Raw genomic sequence first — 22,994 nt, forward strand, 5'->3', positions numbered from 1 at the left:
GTCCGGGCAGTGGAGCATTTCTCTGGTCTTCTCCAGATATACCCAATCCAATCCTACAGGTAGAGAAGTCTGCACATTTTTTTACCTCCTAGAATTTCTCCTATCAGGAACTCCCAAATCCCCACCTGAACCGGGGGCTGCTGAGCTTTTCCTCCCTGGATTGCTTTCCCCCAGGTGAACCATGTCAGCACCATGACAAGGCCCAACAACTATAAATATCAACCAGCCTTCCATGTCTCTATGAAGTTAAATGTTTGCCAAAGTGTGAGGATAAGAATATTTATTAGCAGTTTGCTAGCCGTAGTTAGACATTTTAAATATTTGACATGCGGTAGGTGGACCTCAATTTGTACTCTTGCTCTGACCTCATAAATATTTTTATTTTTTAAAATATTTTGTATTTTAAAAAATCTTGGTAAAATATGACAGTCAGAGGAACCAGCTGGGGGCGCCCTGTACAAGTCATCAAGTGAAGCTTTCCTTTGACACCCACCTCTTCCCATTCTAGTGCCTGCTCCCCGTCCAGCTTCTTTGAAAATTGCTTTTGTCTTCTGTAACTACTGATGAAATAAAATTTATATTTTAAGGCAGGACAAGAGAAATTAAACATAAATTTCCCTTTCAGTGTCTGTTTAGGCCTCCTTTCTCCACAATGTGCGGTGTGCATCTGCATTACACATTAACCAGAGCTTCTGATGCTTCTTACTCACCTCTTCATAATTTTAAGTGTGATCATTTAAGATTAGAGTGTAGTGAATTCATAATTTTCAGGAAGTGAAGATCTAAAATTTTGCATATGGTGGTAATAGGATGTGTTCCTAGTACATCTGAACTTATCACTTGATATGGTTCAGTGCAGGCCACCCCAAAATGTGCCACTTTGACATATTGGTTATACTTAAGAGACAACGAAGAAGGACACTCTGAACCTTCATTGTCCCCCTGAAAGCAGGAAATAAATCTCCCATACAAAAGGTATCCTCCTGTTAACAGAATGTAAAAAGATATTCTAATCACCAAAGATAGGGAACAGAAAGCTAAGAAGGCTGCATAAACAAACTGTTATTTTACTAATTTAATACCCTAAGACAAAACTTCTTTGTTTTGTCAATTTTTCACAAATGTATTGTTTCTTTGTCTAAAAGGTATAAAAGCTGCCTACTTGGGTCACTTCTCTGAGTCTCATTTTTCTATGAGCTCCCATACATATGAATTAAATTTGTTTTTCTCCAGTTGATCTGCCATATGTCCATTTAATTATTACAGCAGCCAAAGAATCTAGAAGAGAAGAAAGAAAAATTTTTCCTCCCCACACACCCATTAACAAGATACGTGATGAATTAACTATGACTTGAGTCTGCTATGCTATGAAGTAATTCCCGGGGCACATAAAGCCTGATCATCACTGAGGTAGAGCAAAGGGAAGAAAAAAACAAATGGTAAGTGCTGATGCCTGATCATTCAAATCTTCCACCTTGAGGTGAGTAGGGGATGTGTGAAGAATTTTAAACCACTGATTCTCAAACTTGCCAGAGCGTTGGAATCATCTGAGGAGTTTTGGAAAACTGCGATGCCTGTGTCCCATCAGAGAAGTTCTGATGTAATGTTCCGGGGCATAGCCTAAAATTGGGGAGTTTTAGAAACTCCCCAGGCGATTCTAACGTGCAGAAAAGTTTGAGAACCATTGTCCAGATTTAAACCTAAAATGTTCCTCCGTTTCTATATGTACATTCACCATTCCACAGTTTTTGAAATTAGATTACTCAGAAGTTGATATATTGATAGATAATATGTTATTGATTAAACAGAGTTCCATATATACCTATATATGGCATGGTCTGGCACAATATTTCTTTGATTATACATCTAATTTCACCTGGCACACATATGCATTATTCTTTTTGAGTTGAAAATGTGGCCCCGTCCTGCCTGTGTTGCCAGATTGGCATTGACAGTAGTGTGTCTATTAAAGCTGTCTAACTTTCATGTACTGGGATCCTGACTCATTAAAATCAATAATTTTCATGACTCTCAGAGAGAGGGCTAGGTAGCATTGGTGCTTAAATCTTTGTCCTACCACCTGAGAAGCAGATTTTTCTGTCTGAGAGTAGGATACTGGTCACTGTAAACTTTGCTAAATATCCAATTTAACCTTAATTTTTAAAGTGTACTTATGTTGAAATGTGCTGAATAAGAATGAGAATTCTATCAGAATATAAGGCCACTGCTTCTAGGTTTCATCCCATTCCTGCTATGTCCCCTTACTGAATTAAGTAATTTAGTTGACCTCCTTTGTCTATTGAAGGCCAAGTATGTGCCCAGGATACAATATGTTTCTCTGCATTTCTCTCATCAAATTGGTGGATGCTTAGATGCTTGGATACTACTAGACTGAAAATACTAAGAAGGTAAGGACAGTATTTTTTTAATTACTATATTCCCACTATCTTACACATGCTTAAAACATAGAATACTATAAAGATGTGGTGAATGAATGGATAAATAAATGAAAGAGCAAATATAAACAATATTTTTCTGGCACTAACAAAGTTTTGCAAAATACAGGTAACATAATAGAACTGAAAATAATAAATCATAATGTCAACAAAATGTAAGAAATAAACTGATTTCCAGATTCATAGGCCGAGGAAATTCTATTATTTTGAGATTTGAAATGTCTATGCTGTAATTTTATTATATAGGTTGGATTTTGAGATTTCCTCAGGATGGCAAATATATGTTAGTGGAAGATAAATATTCCTAGTGATGGGAAACAGAAAACAAGACTTAGAATGAGACAGTCAGGATTTATTTGTATTGATTTATTTTTATTTTTAAAATTTTTATAGGAGTATAGTGATTTACAATGTTGTGTTAGTTTCAGGTGTACAGCAAAGTGAATCAGTTATGCATATACATATATCCACTCTTTTTTAGATTCTTTTCCCATATAGGCCATTACAGAGTATTGAGTAGAGTTCCCCGTGCTGCACAGTAGGCCCTTATTAGTTATCTATGTTATATATAGTAGTGTGTATATGTCAATCCCAATCTCCCAATTTATCCCTCCCACCCACTTACCCCCTGGTAACCATAAGTTTGTTTTCTACATCTGTAACTTTATTTCTGTTTTGTAGATAAGTTCATTTGTTCCCTTTTTTTAGATTCCACATATATGCGGTATCACATGATATTTGTCTTTCATGAGACAGGATTTAAATAGGCATATATATAAAATCACTTAGCATTAGGTGATATAAACATCATGCACTGACAAAAGCAAAACCGATTTGCATTTGAAAGAGTAACACACATGATTGAGAATTCACATTTCTAGAAATAGAATGATACATATACCCTGTAAGAAAGAAGAAAAAGAAACTGAATAAAGAAGGAAACAAAGAAAAGAAAGAAACCAAGAAAGAAAAACAAAGAAAATACCTTGGTGTATGGTCATGGGATAAATGATGACTGAAATGTGAAAAAATTGCATAAACTGTAATGTGCTAAATTCCATGAAACTGGGAGTTCACTTCTTTCAGATACTCAGGGCAAGGGAAAATCTCTCAAATGAGTTAGGGGGCAGGCTGATTTGCTCTAACAAAGACTGTGACTCAGAGGCTGTTTTTCTTTTTTCTTTCTTTTTTTTAGCGGGGGCTGCCCTGAGTGGCACGCGGGATCTTAGTACCCTGACCAAGGATGGAACACTGAAGTGGAAGAGGAGCGCCAGGGAAGTCCCCAGAGGCTGTTTTTCTTTCACGTGTCCGTTCATATATAACAGGTAATCAAGAGGAAGATTGATATCTTCAATAACTGGCTTTTTTCTAAGTGCACAAAAAAGAGCTTATTGATGCCATCTCTTAGCCATCCTGAGAAAATATCCTGAGCAAGGGGATCTAAGTGTAAGAAAATAATGTACTGTGTTCCAAAGCAGTTGTGTTTCCACCCTATTGGGTCAAGATTAGGCACATGACACACCAAGCTTCAAAACTTATCTGGAAGTGCTGGATGCACATTAAAAGCTCTTGTTGGTTTGGTTTGGTTTGGTTTAGAAGACAAAAATTCAACGACAGGAACAGCAGAAGAAATATACATGAGGTTATGTTCCATGAAAATAAACTGATCTTCAACAAGAATGATGTCATAGTGTTCTGGGTTAGAACCAGGAATGAGTTCTCCAGAAGAGTAAACTCTGCTTTTCACCATCGTCAAGATGTCGAGTGTTTACCTTTTCAGCATCTGGCTCCTAAGGGTCATGGACAAGGAATATCTACTTATCTTTGAATCTCTGAAATAGAAGACTGAGTCAGAATTGATTCTCCAAATTTGGAAATACTTATCAGAAATGTGCCCTTATTCTGTCCATCTATATTACCTAGCTTTCATAGAACACGTTCTCTCTACTCTTGTCCCCTGTTTCATGTAGCCCTTCATTAACTAACAAATTTCTTTATCAGCTTCTTTTGACAAACTTCATCTCTCCAGGTGATCTCAGATTGTATAATTTTACTTTATTTGCTTTCAACTCATCACTTCGTTCCATTTCCACCTAAAATTCCTGAGTGCTTTCTGTTGACACTCAAATTTCAGTGAGCAACAGTCATTACACCTTGAATTTCATAAGCTTAATTTTACCCCTTTTCAAAGAAAGTTTTCTAGCTAATATTCTTCTTATTTAGTTTGCATTTAGTTGTACACACTGGCAGAATTAGCTACTATGGGCCTTTGGACTTGTCTTTGATTAGAAGGTGAGGAAAATGTGTACTGGATACATTTTCTTAGTTATAATATCAAGAATTACTTATTCTAAAGCCATTTCTACATCTTTCAGTTTTGATGACCTTTATTAGAATTAATGTCATCTGGGTCATATTTACAATTGAATAATGAAATCAAGGTGAGACCACTGGGAACATTGCCAGTTAAACCCATCATGTGAGTCTTCTCATCCCCAGAAGAGGTTATTTATTTATTTAGCTGGTCACTTTTGTTTTCTTTTTTTGTGTCAGAGATTTTTCAAAACAAGATTCTTCAAAAAAAAAAAATTCTTCAGAGAAGATTATCGATGGAAATAAAAAGACTGATACAGAAAATTCAGCATATGTGTAGTTTAAAAAGGGAGATAAACATGTAAAACAGAGAATGTATAAAGTGAGAAGAGAACATGGCCCACGATAAATTCCTGGGAAAGCTATAATTTTAAAGAAACATTAAGGAAAATGAGAGGAATAATGGCAAAATAAAGGAAATAAATGGTACTTTGAAAGCATAAACTGAGTGCTTACCTTGTGAGCTCGATTTTACCAGCACCATATAGTTGACCTTTATCACTGCAGCTAAAGATACTAAGAATTAGCGGAAATGACTGCCCAGGTTCTCCTCCTGTCGGCTTTCCTTTGATTCCTTGCTAGTGACTAAGGATTCAAGATTATGTTAAATATAGTTCCTGTTATTAGATAATGAAAAATGCAGAAAATATGATTTTCATCCCCAGCTCAACTCCTGATGTGTGATTTTGGTCAAATTTCCTCATATCTCTTTGATATTTTATTATATTTTTTAAACATTTTATCTCTTAATTTTCTATCTTTTTTATAAGATTTAATTTCTGTTCACCTAAAACATTTGTCTTTTAGAGCATGAAAACTTTCAAACTTTGGGGGACTCTGAATTGTACAAGCATGCCACTGTTTTAAAGGGAAGGGCTTAAGTTTATTGTTTTCTTACTAGAGAAAATCGTAAGGAAATACCTTTTCTTTAAAAGATAGGAAGAAAATCTACAAAAAACTGGAAGAAGAGAGACTTGTTGCTATGTGGAAAGGAGATTAGTAGCAATTGTTTCCTTCAATCCCATTTTAGGAAAAGCATCATTCACTCTGTGTTACTTTATCTGCAGCCAGGAGGAATTCTTCCTATGTGAGTTTCTCCCCTCACCGATGGTTCATTTCCAAGATACCTGGGAAACATCCACAATTAACCTGAATTAACATAATCCTTTTAAGTAGAAAAATCACATTTACTGAAAGGAAGCAGGCTGTAAAAATCAAAAAAGGATGATGAAGAAAAATTTGTCTGATTTGTAGAGCCTTGTACTTGGAAGATCAGCACAGTTTCTAGAGAGTTAGAGTCCAGGGAAGCTTCTCATATGGAGTGAAGGAACCATTGCCTCAGTAAATGTTCAGACTAATCTGACATCATTTCTCAACAATTCTGTAGTAACATTGTTCTTCATCAACCAGGTAAAAACATACCATAGAGTCTATTATTCCCCTCAACATCCTATCCTTGAGCGCAAATCTGTAATTCTGTATATATCAAAAAGTGTGTCTTTTTTTAGGCAATGTGTGGCCGGACTGTAGAACTATTTTTTTTTTTTTTTTGTATTTCTCTTCCATATTATTATTTATTTGTTTATATGTTTAAATTCTTATAAGCAAGTTTTCCACTATCCTCTGTGTTACTGCCTTACATGCTCTAGATTTTATGCACAACTTTAGGAATCAGTTAGCATATCTATATAAACTACTTTATGGATCTTATTGTCAATGAAAATTCAATTAACAGTCAAGGTAAGGGAAAAAAAGAGCATTTTACTCAAGCCAAACTGAGGAGTATAACCCAGGAGACAGACCCTCAGGGGCTCTGAGAACTATTCCACCTGTTAGAAATGGAAGGAACAGTCACATAACTTTTCAGGACAAAGGTATCATACATCCAAATGACATATTGATATTTTATATAAAGTTCACCAAAGATATACAGTCCAGGTAACTCATACAAAGTTAGCAGCAAGTCGTTATGATCCCTTACAGAGTTGAAAAAGAATGTTCTTCTTCAAGAAGTTACATTGCCAACATTAGAGGAAAGGGAAGAAAAGGATCTTTATGCTCGAGTGGGCACCCCCATGTTTGAGGAGGTCTAGTTAGTGTGGAATGCAGATGCACACTGCACATGAGGGAGGGAGAGAGGAGGCCCAAACAAACACAGGAAGAGAATTTAATGTTTAAATTTTCTTGTCATACCTAAAAATACAAATATTATTTCATCATTATCAATGTCTCATCTACTTTTTTCCATCAACTAGTGCAGTGGATTCAAATGGGGGTGATTTTTTCTTTCAGAGGGTTATTGTTGATATGTGGAAAAATTTTTGTTTGTCACAATTGGAAGTTACCATTGATATTTCAAGGGTAGAGACCAAGGATTTTGCTAAACATCCTACAAGGCAGACCTACAAGAAAGAAAAAACCAGTCCCAACTGTCAATTGTTCTGATGTTGAAGAAGCCCTGAACTAGAAAATCTTAATATAGATGAATAGTAAGACTTTTAATTAGCCAGTAACAGGAAAGAACAGGCAGGAATAAATGGAAAGCTAAGAATGAAAATAAAATGTTGTCGGTCTAAGATTTATATGGAATTCCCTGCAATCACTCTAGATGATTAAATTCATATCTACTAGCAAACAATATTTTGACTTGGAATTTTGTCACTGTGATTTGAGACTTTCTGCCTTTCAATCTGTAAACATATTTTCAATACTGTGAATAGTACATCTGAATACATTCCTTGATTATATTGTTGCTTATTTATTAACACTTGTTTTAGGTACTGAGGAGTAGCCATGAACAAGACAGACATCATGCCTACTCTTATGAAGGCTATAGTCAGGGAGCAAGGAACTGAATAAATGCTCCAGGAATTGTAGTTAAAATTCAGGTCAGTGTATGAAAGGGGAAAAAAGGGAGTATATTAAAGGAAGATAAAATGAAGTATAAACTTAGGCTAGTGTAAGGGAGTGGCATTTGAAGACAGACTTGAAGGGTAAATAGGGTGGGGTAGGTGGAGATCCTGAGGTGGGAACGAGGTCAGGTACAGGACCTAGCGGAAGACTAGAAGGACCAGAACAGATCACCACATTCCCCTATTCTTCCTCACTATGGATCAGTTTTAGAAGATTCCACACTACAGAACCACACACCATCAGGGAATCTTAGATCTCGGGAAAGGAACAGGATTTTCCTGAGCATGGCTAATTTTCAGGTAGTTTGGCATCTTGCAGCAGAATTTGGATGTAGTGATGCTCGCTGCCTGCTGATTCCAATGTACTGCATCTTCCTTCTTTGTCCAGAGTCAGGAAATCTGTATCCAATGGAAAACACTTTTTGCACTTATAGATTTTAGAAACAAAGACTCTTTCTCAAAATGAAGGCTTTATATAGCCTTGAGCATAATAATGTATCACCCAAAGAATTTCAATTAACTTTATCACCCAGCCATTGGATACAAGTTCCATAAAGGCAGGTATGCTGCAGGATTTTCTTCATAGCTTTGTCACTGCTACCTAAGTCTGTACCTGGCACTCAGTAAAGAGAGGGTTTAATCATCATTATGATCATAATATCCTTTTTTAAAAGATATTTAATTTACTTATTTTGTTGTGACAGGTCTTAGTTGTGGCTCGCTGGGTCCTTAGTTGTGGCATGCCCACTCTTATTTGGGGCATGCGTGTGGGACCTAGTTCCCTGACCAGGGATCGAAGCTGGGCCCCCTTCATTGGGAGCATGGAGTCTTAACCACTGTGCCACCAGGGAAGTCCTGATTGTAATATCCTTTTAATCTCTTGGCTGTACCATCCTCCAGCTCTCTAAGTGCTTGCACAGACATCACTCACCCAGCATTCCTCAGCAGCCTCTTCAGTGGAATGGTGTCTGTGAGCCCTGTGCTCCTGACTTTGAGAGCAGACCAAACAGAGCAAGCTCTTGTTGGCTTCACAGAAGATCTTCTTTGTCTCCTTATGGGTCCCACACGTATGTTCCTTAGAGTTCAGGAATTGCCCGAGATTTGCTTTTCTGACAATGGACACCAGATTCTTCAGAAGAAAATTGGTTTTGAGGTTTGTCTGCTCTGATCGTTGTCTGCACACTGGGCAACTGGCAGGGTCTTCAGCTTGCTCCCAGAAAAGACAAAGACAGGACCTACAGAAGCTGTGTCCACAGCCTATGGTGAGTGGGTCTAGAAGGTAATTCAGGCACACGAGGCAGGTGAGCTCTTTCTGGAAGGCTCCTGGGATGTCTGAGTCCATTTTTCTAAGGGAGGGAAATCAGGAGTTTATTCCTCTTCCCCCAAGACAAATGAGGCCCAAGGACCAAGAGGACTTGGTGTCAGCCTGCAACCTCCTGAGTGTGGAGGCCGAGAACACTCCATGTGGTGGGATCTGAGTACACACGGCCACTGGTCCTGCTCAGCAAAGAGATGCTGCAGCTGATGCAGTGTAAGTTGCAGGAAGTCCACCCATTGCTGACTCTCTGTGGACAGATAGTTGAGAACTGGCATGGGAACCCTATCCAGAAGGAGTCTCTGTGTGTCTTCTTCCTGGTGCTCCAGGTTACCCACTACCTGGGTGCTGGTCAGGTAAAGCGCGTGAAGCTGTGCCCGAAGCGGCTGCCGCAGTGCATCCACACCATCTCCATACTGCACATGAGAAGATAGTGCCCAGCAACCACGCCAACCTCTTCCACTGGCTGCCCAAGGGACACATGTGCTTGCTTGTCTACCTGGTGACTGTGATGCACTCCATGCAAGCCGGCTACTTAGAGAAAGTGCAGAAGTCCACAGACCAGGCCCTCATGTAGCTGGAGAAGCTCCAGGTGCTCTACTGCAGCCCCATCCTGTCCTCCTTCCAAGTAATCCTGCTTGAGCACATCATCTCGTGCAGGCTCGTGACAGGACATAAGGCCACTGCATGCAGAGGGTGTCCCAGGTCTGTCAGCTGTGCCAGCAACCCCCCTGGCTCTGCTCCAACCACTCAGCATACACTGCGGGGCTTGTATTGTGTCTGTGTCAACTGCATGGACAATGCTAAAGCCCAGTTCACCACAGCTTTGCGGCTCACCAGTCACCAGGAGCTGTGGGCCTTCATGGTGACCAACCTGGTGAGTGTGTATATAAGGGAAGGACGTAGACACCAAGAGGTACTATTCAGTTTGTCGGAGAGGATCAGTGCAGACCACAGCTTCCCTGTCAGCTCGCACTGCCTGCTAACGGCAGCTTTCCAAGTGCTTAGGCTCTTCATCTTCCAGGGACGCTATGAGGAGGCCAGTCGCACTTTACATCATGTTTGTCTCTGCGTATTTCTTGAAGCCTTTCTTTGCTTCTAGGGCATTTTGTACATAGAACAGTTGAAATAAGAACCTCAAAACTTACCGTCTGTCCTGATGTTAAGGTGCGTTTAGTGACCACTCTGTTATCTATATGTAAAGTTAAGGATAAGTTCTTAAGTGTACAGTTAAAAATTCAGTACTTGATATTTAATATTCCACTCTAGCTTTATGGAAGCCAACCCATGTGTACGTGCATGCATGTGTGCGTGCGGGCTTTGACCCTCCCCTTCACTGCAGCATCTTTCCATTACATAAAGCTGTTGTAAATACCTTCCTGTGAGTCCAAATTCAGAGCCTCACAGTTTCTTAATCATAAGAACTTAAGACAGCCAGCAAGGGAGGCCCCAGGGAAACATTACAGCTAGTGTCATACAGCTAAGTGTCTACAAAAACCAGATAAATAAAGGTCCAAACTTTAAGCACAAAGGGGTGTGAGGGGGTAGCAGAAAGATTCCTGTTGGCAGGTAAATTATTGAAAGCTGGTCAGACCCCTCGTGTGCGCCTCCCACTTCGTCCTATCGGCAGTGGGGCCCTCAGGGTCTAAGGTTCTGGGGGCGCAGGTCCAGGGGTGCCAGGTTCCCTCACAGATGCCTAGCTGCCTTACCCTGTTGGGTCCTCACAGTTGCCCGTGGGTGAGGCCAGGGTCCTCCCACTGGGGTAAGCACTCCCAGTTCCAGTTATTGGGAACGCAGGCAGGGAAGTCGGAAAGGGCCACTGGGCGCAGTGGGTAAATTTGTTGGTTGCGTTGTCTTTGTTTCCTTAAAGGGTTTTTAATAAGCATGTTTGGCATACTTCTTTTAATGGGTTTGTAATGTCCTATATATATATATATATACACACATATATTGTGTGTGTGTGTGGTACGCGGGCCTCTCACTGTTGTGGCCTCTCCCGTAGCGGAGCACAGGCTCCGGACGCACAGGCTCAGCGGCCATGGCTCACGGGCCCAGCCGCTCCACGGCATGTGGGATCTTCCCGGACCGGGGCACGAACCCGAGTCCCCTGCATCGGCAGGCGGACTCTCAACCACTGCGCCACCAGGGAAGCCCAATGTCTTATCTTTTTAGCAGCCTGTATCTTCAGCTGGTGCTTTTAATCAGGAAAAAATAAATTTTGTAAATGCAAAACATTGTTGAAAAGACATAGCCATAGAACATAGCTTCTCGTTTGTGGATTTCTTTTCCTGTATATTCAAAGTAAAATAACTTTCGGGAACCATCAAAAAATAAAATAGGGGGGCTTCCCTGGTGGTGCAGTGGTTGAGAGTCTGCCTGCCGATGCAGGGGACACGGGTTCGTGCCCCGGTCCGGGAAGATCCCACATGCCGCGGAGCGGCTGGGCCCGTGAGCCATGGCCGCTGAGCCTGCACGTGCGGAGCCTGTGCTCCACAACGGGAGAGGCCACAACAGTGAGAGGCCCGCATACAGAAAATAAAATAAAATAAAATAAAATAGGGACCTCCCTGGTGGTCCAGTGGTTAAGAATCCTCCTTCCAACTCAGGGGATGCAAGTTCGATCCTTGGCTGAAATGTTGAACGTATTTGGAAAACCATGTTGCAAATTATACCATTTGCTTCTTTGCTCAACATGAAATCTGTAAAATTAGTGCCAAAGACATGATTCTTTTTATTTCAAATGTCAGATAATACAGGAAGCTCTTGCTACTGGGTTGCAGTAAGGTTTTTTTTGTTTTTTTTGTTTTTTTTTTTGTAGTACGCGGGCCTCTCACTGTTGTGGACTCTCCCGTTGCGGAGCACAGGCTCCGGATGCGCAGGCTCCGCGGCCATGGCTCACGGGCCCAGCCGCTCCGCGGCATGTGGGATCTTCCCGGACCGGGGCACAAACCCGTATCCCCTGCATCAGCAGGTGGACTCTCAACCACTGCGCCCCCAGGGAAGCCCTAGGATGCAGTAAGTTTTATAACGTAAGCTGGATAGTAAATTTAATTAACCAGTATTGAAAAACATCATAATATATTCAGGAAGTAGATTTAGTGGTGGAATTACAATGGTGAATATACAATTCAGTGTGGGACAGCAACATTTACATCAAAAACCAATGCTCTGGGGCTTCCCTGGTGGCGCAGTGGTTGAGAGTCCTCCTGCCGGTGCAGGGAACGCGGGTTCGTGCCCCGGTCTGGGAGGATCCCGCATGCCGCGGAGCGGCTGGGCCCGTGAGCCACGGCCGCGGAGCCCGTGCGTCTGGAGCCTGTGCTCCGCAACGGGAGGGGCCACAGCGGTGAGGGGCCCGCGTACCGCAGAAAACAAAAACAAAAACAAAACAAAACAAAAAAAAACCAATGCTCTATTGTATGATGGCAAAATGGGAACAGACAATGTTCCCTGTCCTACCATCTCATCCTTCGTGGCCTAGGTGATGATCCTAAGTTAAATTAAAATAATATAAAACAATAACATAACACCACCATGATTGCAATAAACACAGTCACCCTCACAATTCTAGTATCTACACTAACAGAGCCTCCAACACACAGATGCACTTTTTCAAGATAATTAAAAATCAATTGGGCTCAAGCTCAATGTGTAATCTAATCAGTTTTTGACATCCACCTTCAAATCCTGAAATTTTAAACTTTTAGATTCTAGTCCCTAACGTTTATTGCAAAGCTCCTTTCCAATAAGCTAATTGTTTTGTCTATTGATTTATTCAGGCAAAGATTTGTTCAGTGCCCCTCATGAGGCACTTCCTTTCTTTAGGTCTTTTCCCTTATATTATTGTAAAAGTAAGGGACCTGCAAATTCTGGGTTCTCTAAGAAAGGAAGACTTATCCCCGTCTCCAGGGCCAGTGGAGATTTCTCTGTCAAATCGGTTTTCACCCTGAGGGTGAATTGATGTGTAGGACAGAGTAGATCATGAGGAAGGAGGAGAAAGTTGGGGGCTGACGTGGGTCTGGTTGGTGACCAGGTCTGTCCATGCTGTGTAAGCCCTGGGTTCCTGTACTGGTATCAGGAAGTGGGAAGCACACGCCCACACTTTGGTGAGTTGAGCAAGCTCACAACACAGGTGAACAGCCACGTCACATATTCCAGACAAACGTCTATAAGGCAAGGTTTTATTGTCAGGAAGATGGAAGACACCAACAAAAGTTTGCATTTGACACTATCTTTATAAGAAATAGCAGTAAAAGGAGGTTCCATTACAGTAGAAAGAGCCTAAAGACAATGAAGTAACCTTGATTTGCTGCAGCTGAGAAAGGTTCCCTCAGAGAAGGAGTCCTGAGCATCCAGTCCGGGTCCTGACTTAGCCCTCCTCACGTGTGGCCAGTGCAAATGAAAGGCCTGACAGGGAAAGTGAACAGGCCATCCTCGTACCTCCAAAGGAGGGAGCGCCTGGCAACGTCCACAAAACCCATACTCCCACTGTCAAAATCAAGGAACACGCCAACCCTGCCCTGATGTTTCTCTGTGTACAGAGGAGTGTTCGGGATGGTGGTCCAGAGACGGTAATGATGACCCTCCTTCACACACACAAGGAGAAAGTTGTCCCTGTTGGATTCCTTCAGTACGCCATCATCCTTCCTTGTCCAGGGATCCTTACAGATGCCTACAGCCCAGTCCCAAGAGCTGTCCACATCCACCTGCCAGTACTGTTTGTCAGAGGTGAAGCCCCGGGATCCCCATGCAGCAAAATACTGCGATGTTCTGCCATCCAAAGACACATAGAGGCTGTCACGCTCATACTTCAAACTTCTTGCATCATCAAACAGCCTGATGTGCTGTCTGCTTACTTCATTATGGAATGAAATTGTTACTGTGGAGAGATGAGAGAATACTGCAGTCAAAATCAATGTTAAAAATAAAATTATGTCTATGAGAGAAGAGGGTCCACTTAGGGTCTCACTGGGAGAAAAAAAAAAAACCTTAAGGTTATTAGAAGTGCAGTTCTAACTGGAAACATTGGATTCAAATGTTGCCAGGATATCTGCTGAGGAAACAGATAACTAGTTAGCATGGAAAACACTTTCTAAAAATTCAGAGATTATACAGGATAGGGAGGTCATGGCTACTTCTGGCTGGGTACTTTTCCTGACATCTAAAAGACTGGACACCAGGCACTGATCACCTCCAAGACCATGACAATATAACTCACCTCCACTTCCAGTACCACTGCTCAGGTAAAAAAAATACATTGTAGAGTAGAGAACTGGTGATCATTCTAGCATCTCAGTTAAGTTAGCAAATGGACACTGCAGAAACAAAGCCTAAGGATGGCTTCTTAAAAGTGGTTTCCTTGTAGGAATTTCCGCCTTTGATATGTGGTTCCAACGTGAGGCCTAGTCTTCCACTTCCTGCTACGTTACCCTCCAGAGTTAGGTTGATCGTGAAGCTCTATGTGGCTCATCAACCACCGATTTGCTTCCTTGTTGTTGTTCACAAATCCTGGTCTCTGCATCTAATTTTTGTAGCTTATATATTTTTTTCTGATTATATCAATGGAAAAAAACACATCATACATTCAATTGCCAAGAAACTTTCAAGCAAAAATGTTTTTGACCTCTAAGTAACTGCACTTAGACCCTGAAATTGGAATATCCTGGATTAATAACCCGTTTTCTAGAATTCAGTGAACAACTGACATTGTATGTGATGCTATTTCTAGGGCTCAAGGAGCCATTTTTGGATCATGTCCTTTTTTTCATTATAAAAATTATTTATCAGATTTATAAGTAATTTATAAGGCCTGAATCACATCTATCCCTGCACCAGCCTGCATGTATTTTGTAAGGATTTTAATGACCCTGTGACTGCACATGTCTATACATGCCTATTTGCAGGCTGTTCTATACAAGGTGAGAGATGAAGAGGGAAAGATTGTCTGTGGAAACATTATTGAAGGACCTTGCAGGGTGGACACACCGATGGGGTGACACTCACCTCGGAAGCGGTTGAGCCAGTCCATCAGCCCAGTGATGGGTCTTGCACGGAGTTCTGGCAGCAGAGGCTGAGGCATGTGCAGCTGTGCTGACTCGCTCCTGTAAGGAGGAAGATGTGGTTAAACTTTCTGCTGGCCAGGACTTCTTAACCACAGCCTTTAAGAAAAAGTCAGCATCCTTCAGCTCAACTCTCTTATCAAAATCCTTTTCTCCACAATCATGGGATGGGATCATGCCATTCTTAGGAACTTTTTTCTCACTTTGATTCACGACGTGATTTCACCCCCATTTCTCGGAGATACTTGCCTCTCTCATCTAATGCCTGGGAAGTACTAGTCCTTGCACTTCAGTGTGTTTATGATTTTGAAATTTAAATCAGAAAAAAACTGGCCTTTTAGAAACTTCTGCATTGAGCTGTACAGCACATACCTCTGTAAGCCACAGGAGCAAACTTCTGATGCTAAGTTCTGATTCAAACGGAACAGGAAATCATACTCAGCAAAACAGGCACCACACATGCACACACAAGCAATGTAGTATTATCTAGTAAGTTATGTGTTCCCTTTGTTAAATGCAGCTTGATCTCTTTCACAGTGCCCTGGTCAGCATCACAAGATTAGACTTGCCATTTCACTTTGTCTCCCAATTCCTGTCAAAAATAAAATTAAAAAGTATAAGATTAGACTTTTTCATAAATAGCCAACCAGGATTTGGTTTGGGGAAAACTTCAGAAGAGATCTAATCACCACCACAAGAAAACAGTCTGGAAAATCCGTTTTCCTTTTTCTCCCTAAAGAAAATTCTGGCACGACGTGTTGAAAGAATCTAAATTCTTCATAAATTAACAAACCTGAGGGTGAAAGAGAAAGAGCAAGAGAGAGAGAGTGAGAGAGAGAGAAAGGACAAAGGTAGTGATTGTGCATTGCTGCAACCCTCAGCTCTCTGTAAATTCGTCTTTCCTAGGGCTTGTCCAAAAGGGTAATATGCCCCTCCAAAAAGGCAACTCAAACCTAGGATATCCCAACAGGAGGTGGAAATATATGAGCTTTTGACAAGTTTCTCCCATTGCCCAGCTGGAGATCAAAAAACTGAATGACAATACATAAGTTGCTCCTTTCTGGTTTTGACAGAAGCAAGCTACAAAAGGAGATTTGAGAAGGGAATATTCCTGGGGAGTCTCCATACTAACAATTCTGTAAAGCTTGTTCAATCATGGTTTGGATGAGTTGCATTTCATCTATAATATTTCCAACTAGGAGAGACTCCCACCTTAGGATGCAAGAGATGAATAAATATCCCCCTGGTACCATTTAATGGTCATTGAAGGTGTGAGCTTCAGATAAAATATTTTCAATCCTCAGTTCTTACCTGGAGCAGCTCCACATCTGGTTTATAGGACATTTTCATGAGCTCTTTGTATATTACTTTGAGGTCTGTCTTCTTTCCACTCATTTCCTCTTGTCTTTTTCTGATTTGCTTACAAATCTTTTGGCTTTCTTTTATAATACTCCCTAAGTAGTAATTTTCTTCCTCCTGAAGAAATGGAGTTACCATCTGATAAGTTTTCCTAATCATGTCTCCATATCGATACACGTAGAACTGTTGTGAGATGGATTTCAACCGCATTTAGTTTGCTCTGATTCATGTTCTCTCCCAAGAAGCTACATCCATCCCAAATTCGTATCTTCTAAGAAATCAATTTATTCCTCTTTCCCTCACTTATTTTTCATTGTTTTTAACTACATCAAGAGCCAAAGCCACCCTTTCCTCAAACCACTTTCATCAAATTCATGAGTTCCTCAAACATCTGGAGAAAATCTTTTCATGGATCATTTCTTTCATATGCCTGCTTTCAAAACTGAAAGACCCCATGCAAGCAATTGAAATGTATGGGTGATTCATACATCATATACAATATCCACATCTCAATGTTAATAAGTAAATTCGTTTCTCATCTCAATCCTCCCCAACTCCACAGCCCGAGTTTCTCTCTGAGCAGCCATGTTCCATTTTACTCTCAGGGTTAGTATCCTCAGGAAAGATCTTCCTAAGAATCTCACCTACTGCCCTCAAACAGGTGCCAATGCCCATAGCCCTTTCTTTCTGCCCTCTTTTTTTCTATAAACAGGTTCTGTCCTCCCTCTAAGGCCACAACCTCCTTCCCATATTGTTTGGAAGGTCATTCATCCTCATTGCATTGCATATTCCCTCTCAGTATTGATGGATTCACTCTCTCACTCTCCATCTCTGTCTTTCTCCTTGTTCCTTTTCTCCCTGAGGTTTTTCTTTCACATGTCACATTTTCTCCTACTTGAACTAATATCACTCTCTAGCTAGTGAGCTGTCGCTTTTCACGATGACAGGCACACCCCTTAAATTCCTGTTCATGTCTCCTTTGTATCACCTGGGCTCGTGTACTAATCAGACTGAAGTACTTGTGGTTCCCAATGATATGCCCTTTACTTTCTGGAATGTATGACTTACAGAAATCTGTGCCTGAAATAACCCACGGATTTTTAAACACCCACTTGATCTTCAGACGTGGGATTGATCTTAAACATGAGAAATTTTCCCTGGGATCCCAAATCATGGGCGTGGAATCGTCCACATCACTCCATGTGCCTCCACCTTAGCACTTGTGGCACATTCTTCTAGTGGATTTTTGTTGTGGTTACTGATCCATTAGATTCTAAAAAACCCAAGAGGCGGGTTTTGTGGGTTCAAATGGTACATAGACAATGTTTTTAAATGGTGTTCAACCCATTCTCAGAATTTCATGGCACATGATGATTTCACCTCAAATTATTCAGGGATAACTTTCTAGCATGTCTGCCTCAACTTGTTTCAAAGAGAAATACATTCCCAACTTACCATCCAAGGGTCAGTTCCTCTGCCATTTTTCTTGAAACTTCTTTCAATTTATTGGATCTTTTCCCATAAAGATCTCATTTCATTTGCCAGCTTCTCCTGTAAAATAATTGAATTTTAACACCAGAAAAGCAAATAGATTGAGGTTTCAGACCCCAGACGATGGAGTGTACCCAGGGATGTCAGGTACAGGACCTAGAGGAAGACTGGAAGTACCGGAACAGATCACCACATTCCCCTATTCTTGCTCGCTATGGATCAGTTTTAGAAGATTCCACACTACAGAACCACACACCATCAGGGAATCTTAGATCTAGGGAAAGGAACAGGATTTTCCTGAGCATGGCTAATTTTCAGGTAGTTTGGCATCTTGCAGCAGAATTTGGATGTAGTGATGCTCGCTGCCTGCTGATTCCAATGTACTGCATCTTCCTTCTTTGTCCAGAGTCAGGAAATCTGTATCCAATGGAAAACACTTTTTGCACTTGTAGACTTTAGAGCCAAAGACTCTCTCAAAATGAAGGCTTTATAGAGCCTTGAGCATAATAATGTATCACCCAAATAATTTTAATTAACTTTATCACCCAGCCATTGGATACAAGTTCTATAAAGGCAGGTTTGCTGCAGCATTTTCTTCATAGCTTTGTCACTGCTACCTAAGTCTGTACCTGGCACTCAGTAAAGAGAGGGTTTAATCATCATTATGATCATAATATCCTTTTTTAAAAAATATTTAATTTACTTATTTCGTTGTGACAGGTCTTAGTTGTGGCTCACTGGCTACTTAGTTCTGTCATGTACACTCTTTGCATGCATGTGGGATCTAGTTCGCTGACCAGGGATTGAACCTGGGTCCCCTTCATTGGGAGCATGGAGTCTTAACCACTGTGCCACCAGGGAAGTCCTGATTGTAATATCCTTTTAATCTCTTGGCTGTACCATCCTCCAGCTCTCTAAGTGCTCACACAGACATCACTCACCCAGCATTCCTCAGCAGCCTCTTCAGTGGAACAGTGCCTGTGAGCCCTGTGCTCCTGACTTTGAGAGCAGACCAAACAGAGCAAGCTCTTGTTGGCTTCACAGAAGATCTTCTTTGTCTCCTTATGGGTCCCACACATATGTTCCTCAGAGTTCAGGAATTGCCCAAGATTTGCTTTTCTGGCAATGGACACCAGATTCTTCAGAAGAAAATTGGTTTTGAGGTTTGTCTGCTCTGATCGTTGTCTGCACACTGGGCAACTGGCAGGGTCTTCAGCTTGCTCCCAGAGAAGACAGAGACAGGACCTACAGAAGCTGTGTCCGCAGCCTATGGTGAGTGGGTCTAGAAGGTAATTCAGGCACACGAGACAGGTGAGCTCTTTCTGGAAGGCTTCTGGGATGTCTGAGTCCATTTTTCTGAGGGAAGGAAATCAGGAGTTTATTCCTCTTCCCCAAAGACAAAAAAGGCCCAAGGAATATCAGACACAGATTGTCACTGAATAATACACTGCTTTAGGAAGGATTTTTCATTTGACAAATGGAAAACTGAGACACAAAGAGAACTCTCAAGAGCTGCAGAAAATTTTCTCAGCTGCCACCCAACACAACTTCTTGCCCTCTTTCCCTACCTAAAGGAGAACCTCAGGTTTGTTGAGATCTTATTTTCCTCTAGACAACATGAGCCTCAGGAGTTTGATCTAATTTATAGCTCTGTGTGGTGGGTCCTGATTGCCCTAAACAATCAATCGTGATGCTCAATGCCAGTCATTGATTTAGCGCCGCATACTTGACTAAGCTTGTATTTTTATTAATTCGTATAATTGTCAGGCATTTTTCTTTGCATGTCCTTTTTTATCTCATTCTGAATCTAGATCCACAAACAGTTTTTTTCTTTGCAAAACACTTTCTGAATAACTCAGAGATAATGAAGAGGAACCTAAACATTGTCAGATTGGATCCTATTCTAACCAGAAACAACTTACATGGATATACTAATCCGTGGAGTTTGCCTTCCTGTCTTATCTGTACCACACTCATCAATCAAACCAAAAATGAAAGAGAATGGTTATATCTTCTCAGTCTTTAAAACTGTTATCAAGGGGCTTCCCTGGTGGCGCAGTGGTTGAGAGTCCGCCTGCCAATGCAGGGGACACGGGTTCGTGCCCTGGTCCGGGAAGATCCCACATGCCGCGGAGCGGCTAGGCCCGTGAGCCATGGCCGCTGAGCCTGCGCGTCCGGAGCCTGTGCTCTGCAACAGGAGAGGCCACAACAGTGAGAGGCCCGCGTACCGCAAAAAAAAAAAAAAAAGACTGTTATCAAGCACCCCTTTCACCTTTTGGTAAGATGCAGTTTGCATGTAATGGTAATAATCAGCGCCGAAAAACAAATCATGCTTTTTAAAACTGATTTTGCTAAAAAATTGGGTCCTAGTGTCTGTACTAGTTAAGTACAGAGGTTCCTCAACTTTCTTATATTTCTTTATGTACACAAGTGTCACTTTTCTCTTGCCCAATCATTTCTTAATTTCTTTAAAATTTCAGTCAGAATAACCCACATTTCTGAAAAGACAAAGTTTACTTCACTTTAAAACAATATTTTCTCCCAGATTATTGCATGCATTACCTAGTTCTGTTGTGTAGAATATTATGTCTCCTGTGTATACAGGCACACTCCACTTTTAAAGTAGACTGTAGTAGGTACTGCACCTGAAGTCAAATAGTCCTAAACATTATTTTTAGGCTCTACATCAAACACAAACAGATAAGATATCAGACAACCACTTTCTGAGTCTTTGTAATGCATAGGAATAACTAAGAGATGAACAAAATCAGATAACTAAAACTAATCACCATATTAATTCCAACATGTGTGCCAAGACAAGAGGGCAATACAGAAATGCAGTCATTTCACTAAGTTGGCACACAAGATTATTTCAATGAAACAGCCTCAATTTTCTGTTAACATTAGGAAATTGTGTTTTTTTCCCCTCAGGAGAGTCCCATGAACTGCTCTATGGTGAATTGTGTACTCACTGAAAGTGCTGTAGAAACAATCCTCGCTGGAGAAGTAATAAGACAATGTTCGCTCGGGGATCAAGGCTTCCAAGGGTGGTGGTGGTAGCTCTCAGAAGTCTCCAGAGCCAGGTGAGCTCCAAACACTGGCTCTCAGTTCTGGAGAAGAATGAGTTTGGCTCCTTTAGTGTCCTTACATTGAGCTCCGAACCACACCCGCTTTTTCCAAGTGATTGCATTTCACCAGTCTTCTAATAGGGTTAATATGGATGATGAGATTTCCTGAAACCTAGGACAAGACTGCTTTAACACCTTGGATAATCTTCACAAACCCATCTCTGCAAACATCTTCTCACCAAGAACCACTGATTATACCACAAAGCCACCCTCAAATGGGCCTTCATATGTGTTTCTAGATATCATGGATTTTTATTTTTAACTTACCAAAGAAGTTGGAAAGATGATTTCATCACTTAGAGAGTTTAGCAAATGTCTTGGAAAACTCGGAAATCTGATCAAGCCCCCCAGTGTCTCCCAGCAACAACAGGACAGGAGATTCTCTGCCTGGTGCTCCCCAACCCAGCTCAGGGGGACAGTAGAGAAAGGCCCCAGCACAGAGACCCCTTTGGGACAATAGGTTGCTTTGGAACAAAACAGAAACAACAATAACCACAATGGGAAAACTAGGACAAAGAAACATTTTGAAGAAATAACACATACCCTTCACTTCCTTTCCTGATATATTTCTCACTGAACAATCAACTTGAGAATGCAGAGTTTTTGGAAGGAGTGAGAATCATGACCCTGTCTTGAAGTCTTCCAGGATACATTGTACCATATATATATATGTTTCCAGTGGTTGATGCTCCTAAATCTTTATGAACATGATTTAAAAATGACCTTGAACTGCAAAAGCACAACCTCTCTCTCATGGGGGACCACAATTGTTACAAGCATTCCCAAAGTCATTATTTTTCAATTCTTAACCGATTTCCCTAGCACCCTTCTTTTCTAAGTGAAGTATGGCAATATAGGTTAATTGCTACAATAATAATTTGTGTTCCCAATTAGTCATAAAGTGGTTTTGGGAATGCTGACATGAAAGTGATTTTATTTTATTTCTCTGTTTTTCTATATTTTACATATTGCAGCAGTCACTAAAATCAGAGCACCAGATGCAAATGTACAGTTTCCTCTTCAGGAGACACTGACACTCTGGACCTCCTCAGTGGAAGAGTTTGAAGACAGCACTAGCCCAGAGTTCCCTGGAGAGGATGACATTGGGCCTGTAAGTGTGTGTTTAATTAGGAGCCTGCCCCTCAAGCAGCAGCTAGGAAGACACATAAGTGTAAGCTCTCTAGTTTAAAATCACGATAAAAGACTTGACTTACGTCTGCAAAACTGCTTCATGGTATCCCTTGGATTAGTTTAGTGCCTGATTGAATAATCAGAGGTGTGTGCATGCTCAAACATGCTGCTGCCCTCACTTCCCCCTTTGTGGTCTAGCCCGGCCAAGTTGGCATGTCAAGAAGCCATCATGAGGTTATATGCTGAGAAAGTTATCAAACATAAAAATAAGTCTCCTTGGTCTATTTTAAGTTTATTATTCAAGACCACCCACAGAATGAATGCCCTAGATATATTGATACGTTCTGGAACTCAATAAGTTGATCATATTACTACACATTTCTGATTGCAAAGGTAAGAAACTAACAAGTTTACTGTCTGTGTGCTTGACTGACATCAGTGAATTTCTATTTTTAATTTTATATCATTCAGTATTGTGAATTGTTTTGCAGTGTTTTTTTGTTGTCATGTGGAATCAGCTCTTTTAGAATATTAATAAAAATCCATTGGTTGAAAACATACAAGAGATCATAGACTAAGTCAGTAATTACCAGCTATTGTCACTGACGTAACAGGTTAATAATATGTAGTATATTTTGTTCAGAAATATCCAGCATTTCAGAAATTTTGATTGATTTCTATTTATTGATTTAGCTATTGAAAATGCAGCATAGGGACTTCCCTGGTGGCGCAGTGGATAAGACTCCGAGGTCCCAATGCAGGGGCCCTGGGTT

The 22,994-nt window shown here is 40.9% G+C and overlaps 1 protein-coding gene, 1 long non-coding RNA gene and 1 pseudogene across 2 annotated transcripts; 2 read left to right on the top strand and 1 right to left on the bottom strand.

The window, feature by feature from the left end:
* Nucleotides 1-494: 494 nt before the first annotated feature.
* On the top strand, nt 495-22,494 carry LOC132597769 (uncharacterized). Its single transcript, XR_009565050.1, has 4 exons — nt 495-2,408; nt 3,652-3,781; nt 20,894-21,045; nt 22,065-22,494. It is a non-coding gene; the product is annotated as an uncharacterized lncRNA (long non-coding RNA).
* On the top strand, nt 9,133-10,158 carry LOC115850544 (MAU2 chromatid cohesion factor homolog pseudogene; annotated as a pseudogene).
* On the bottom strand, nt 13,433-19,314 carry LOC115850543 (tripartite motif-containing protein 43-like). The gene is given in 6 exon segments (XM_060303747.1): nt 13,433-13,932; nt 15,057-15,154; nt 15,682-15,704; nt 16,424-16,654; nt 17,927-18,022; nt 18,904-19,314. Coding segments are annotated over 6 exon segments (1,359 nt in total).
* Nucleotides 22,495-22,994: the final 500 nt, after the last annotated feature.

This window comes from Globicephala melas, chromosome 8 (assembly GCF_963455315.2).
Source record: "Globicephala melas chromosome 8, mGloMel1.2, whole genome shotgun sequence".
Taxonomy (NCBI): domain Eukaryota; kingdom Metazoa; phylum Chordata; class Mammalia; order Artiodactyla; family Delphinidae; genus Globicephala; species Globicephala melas.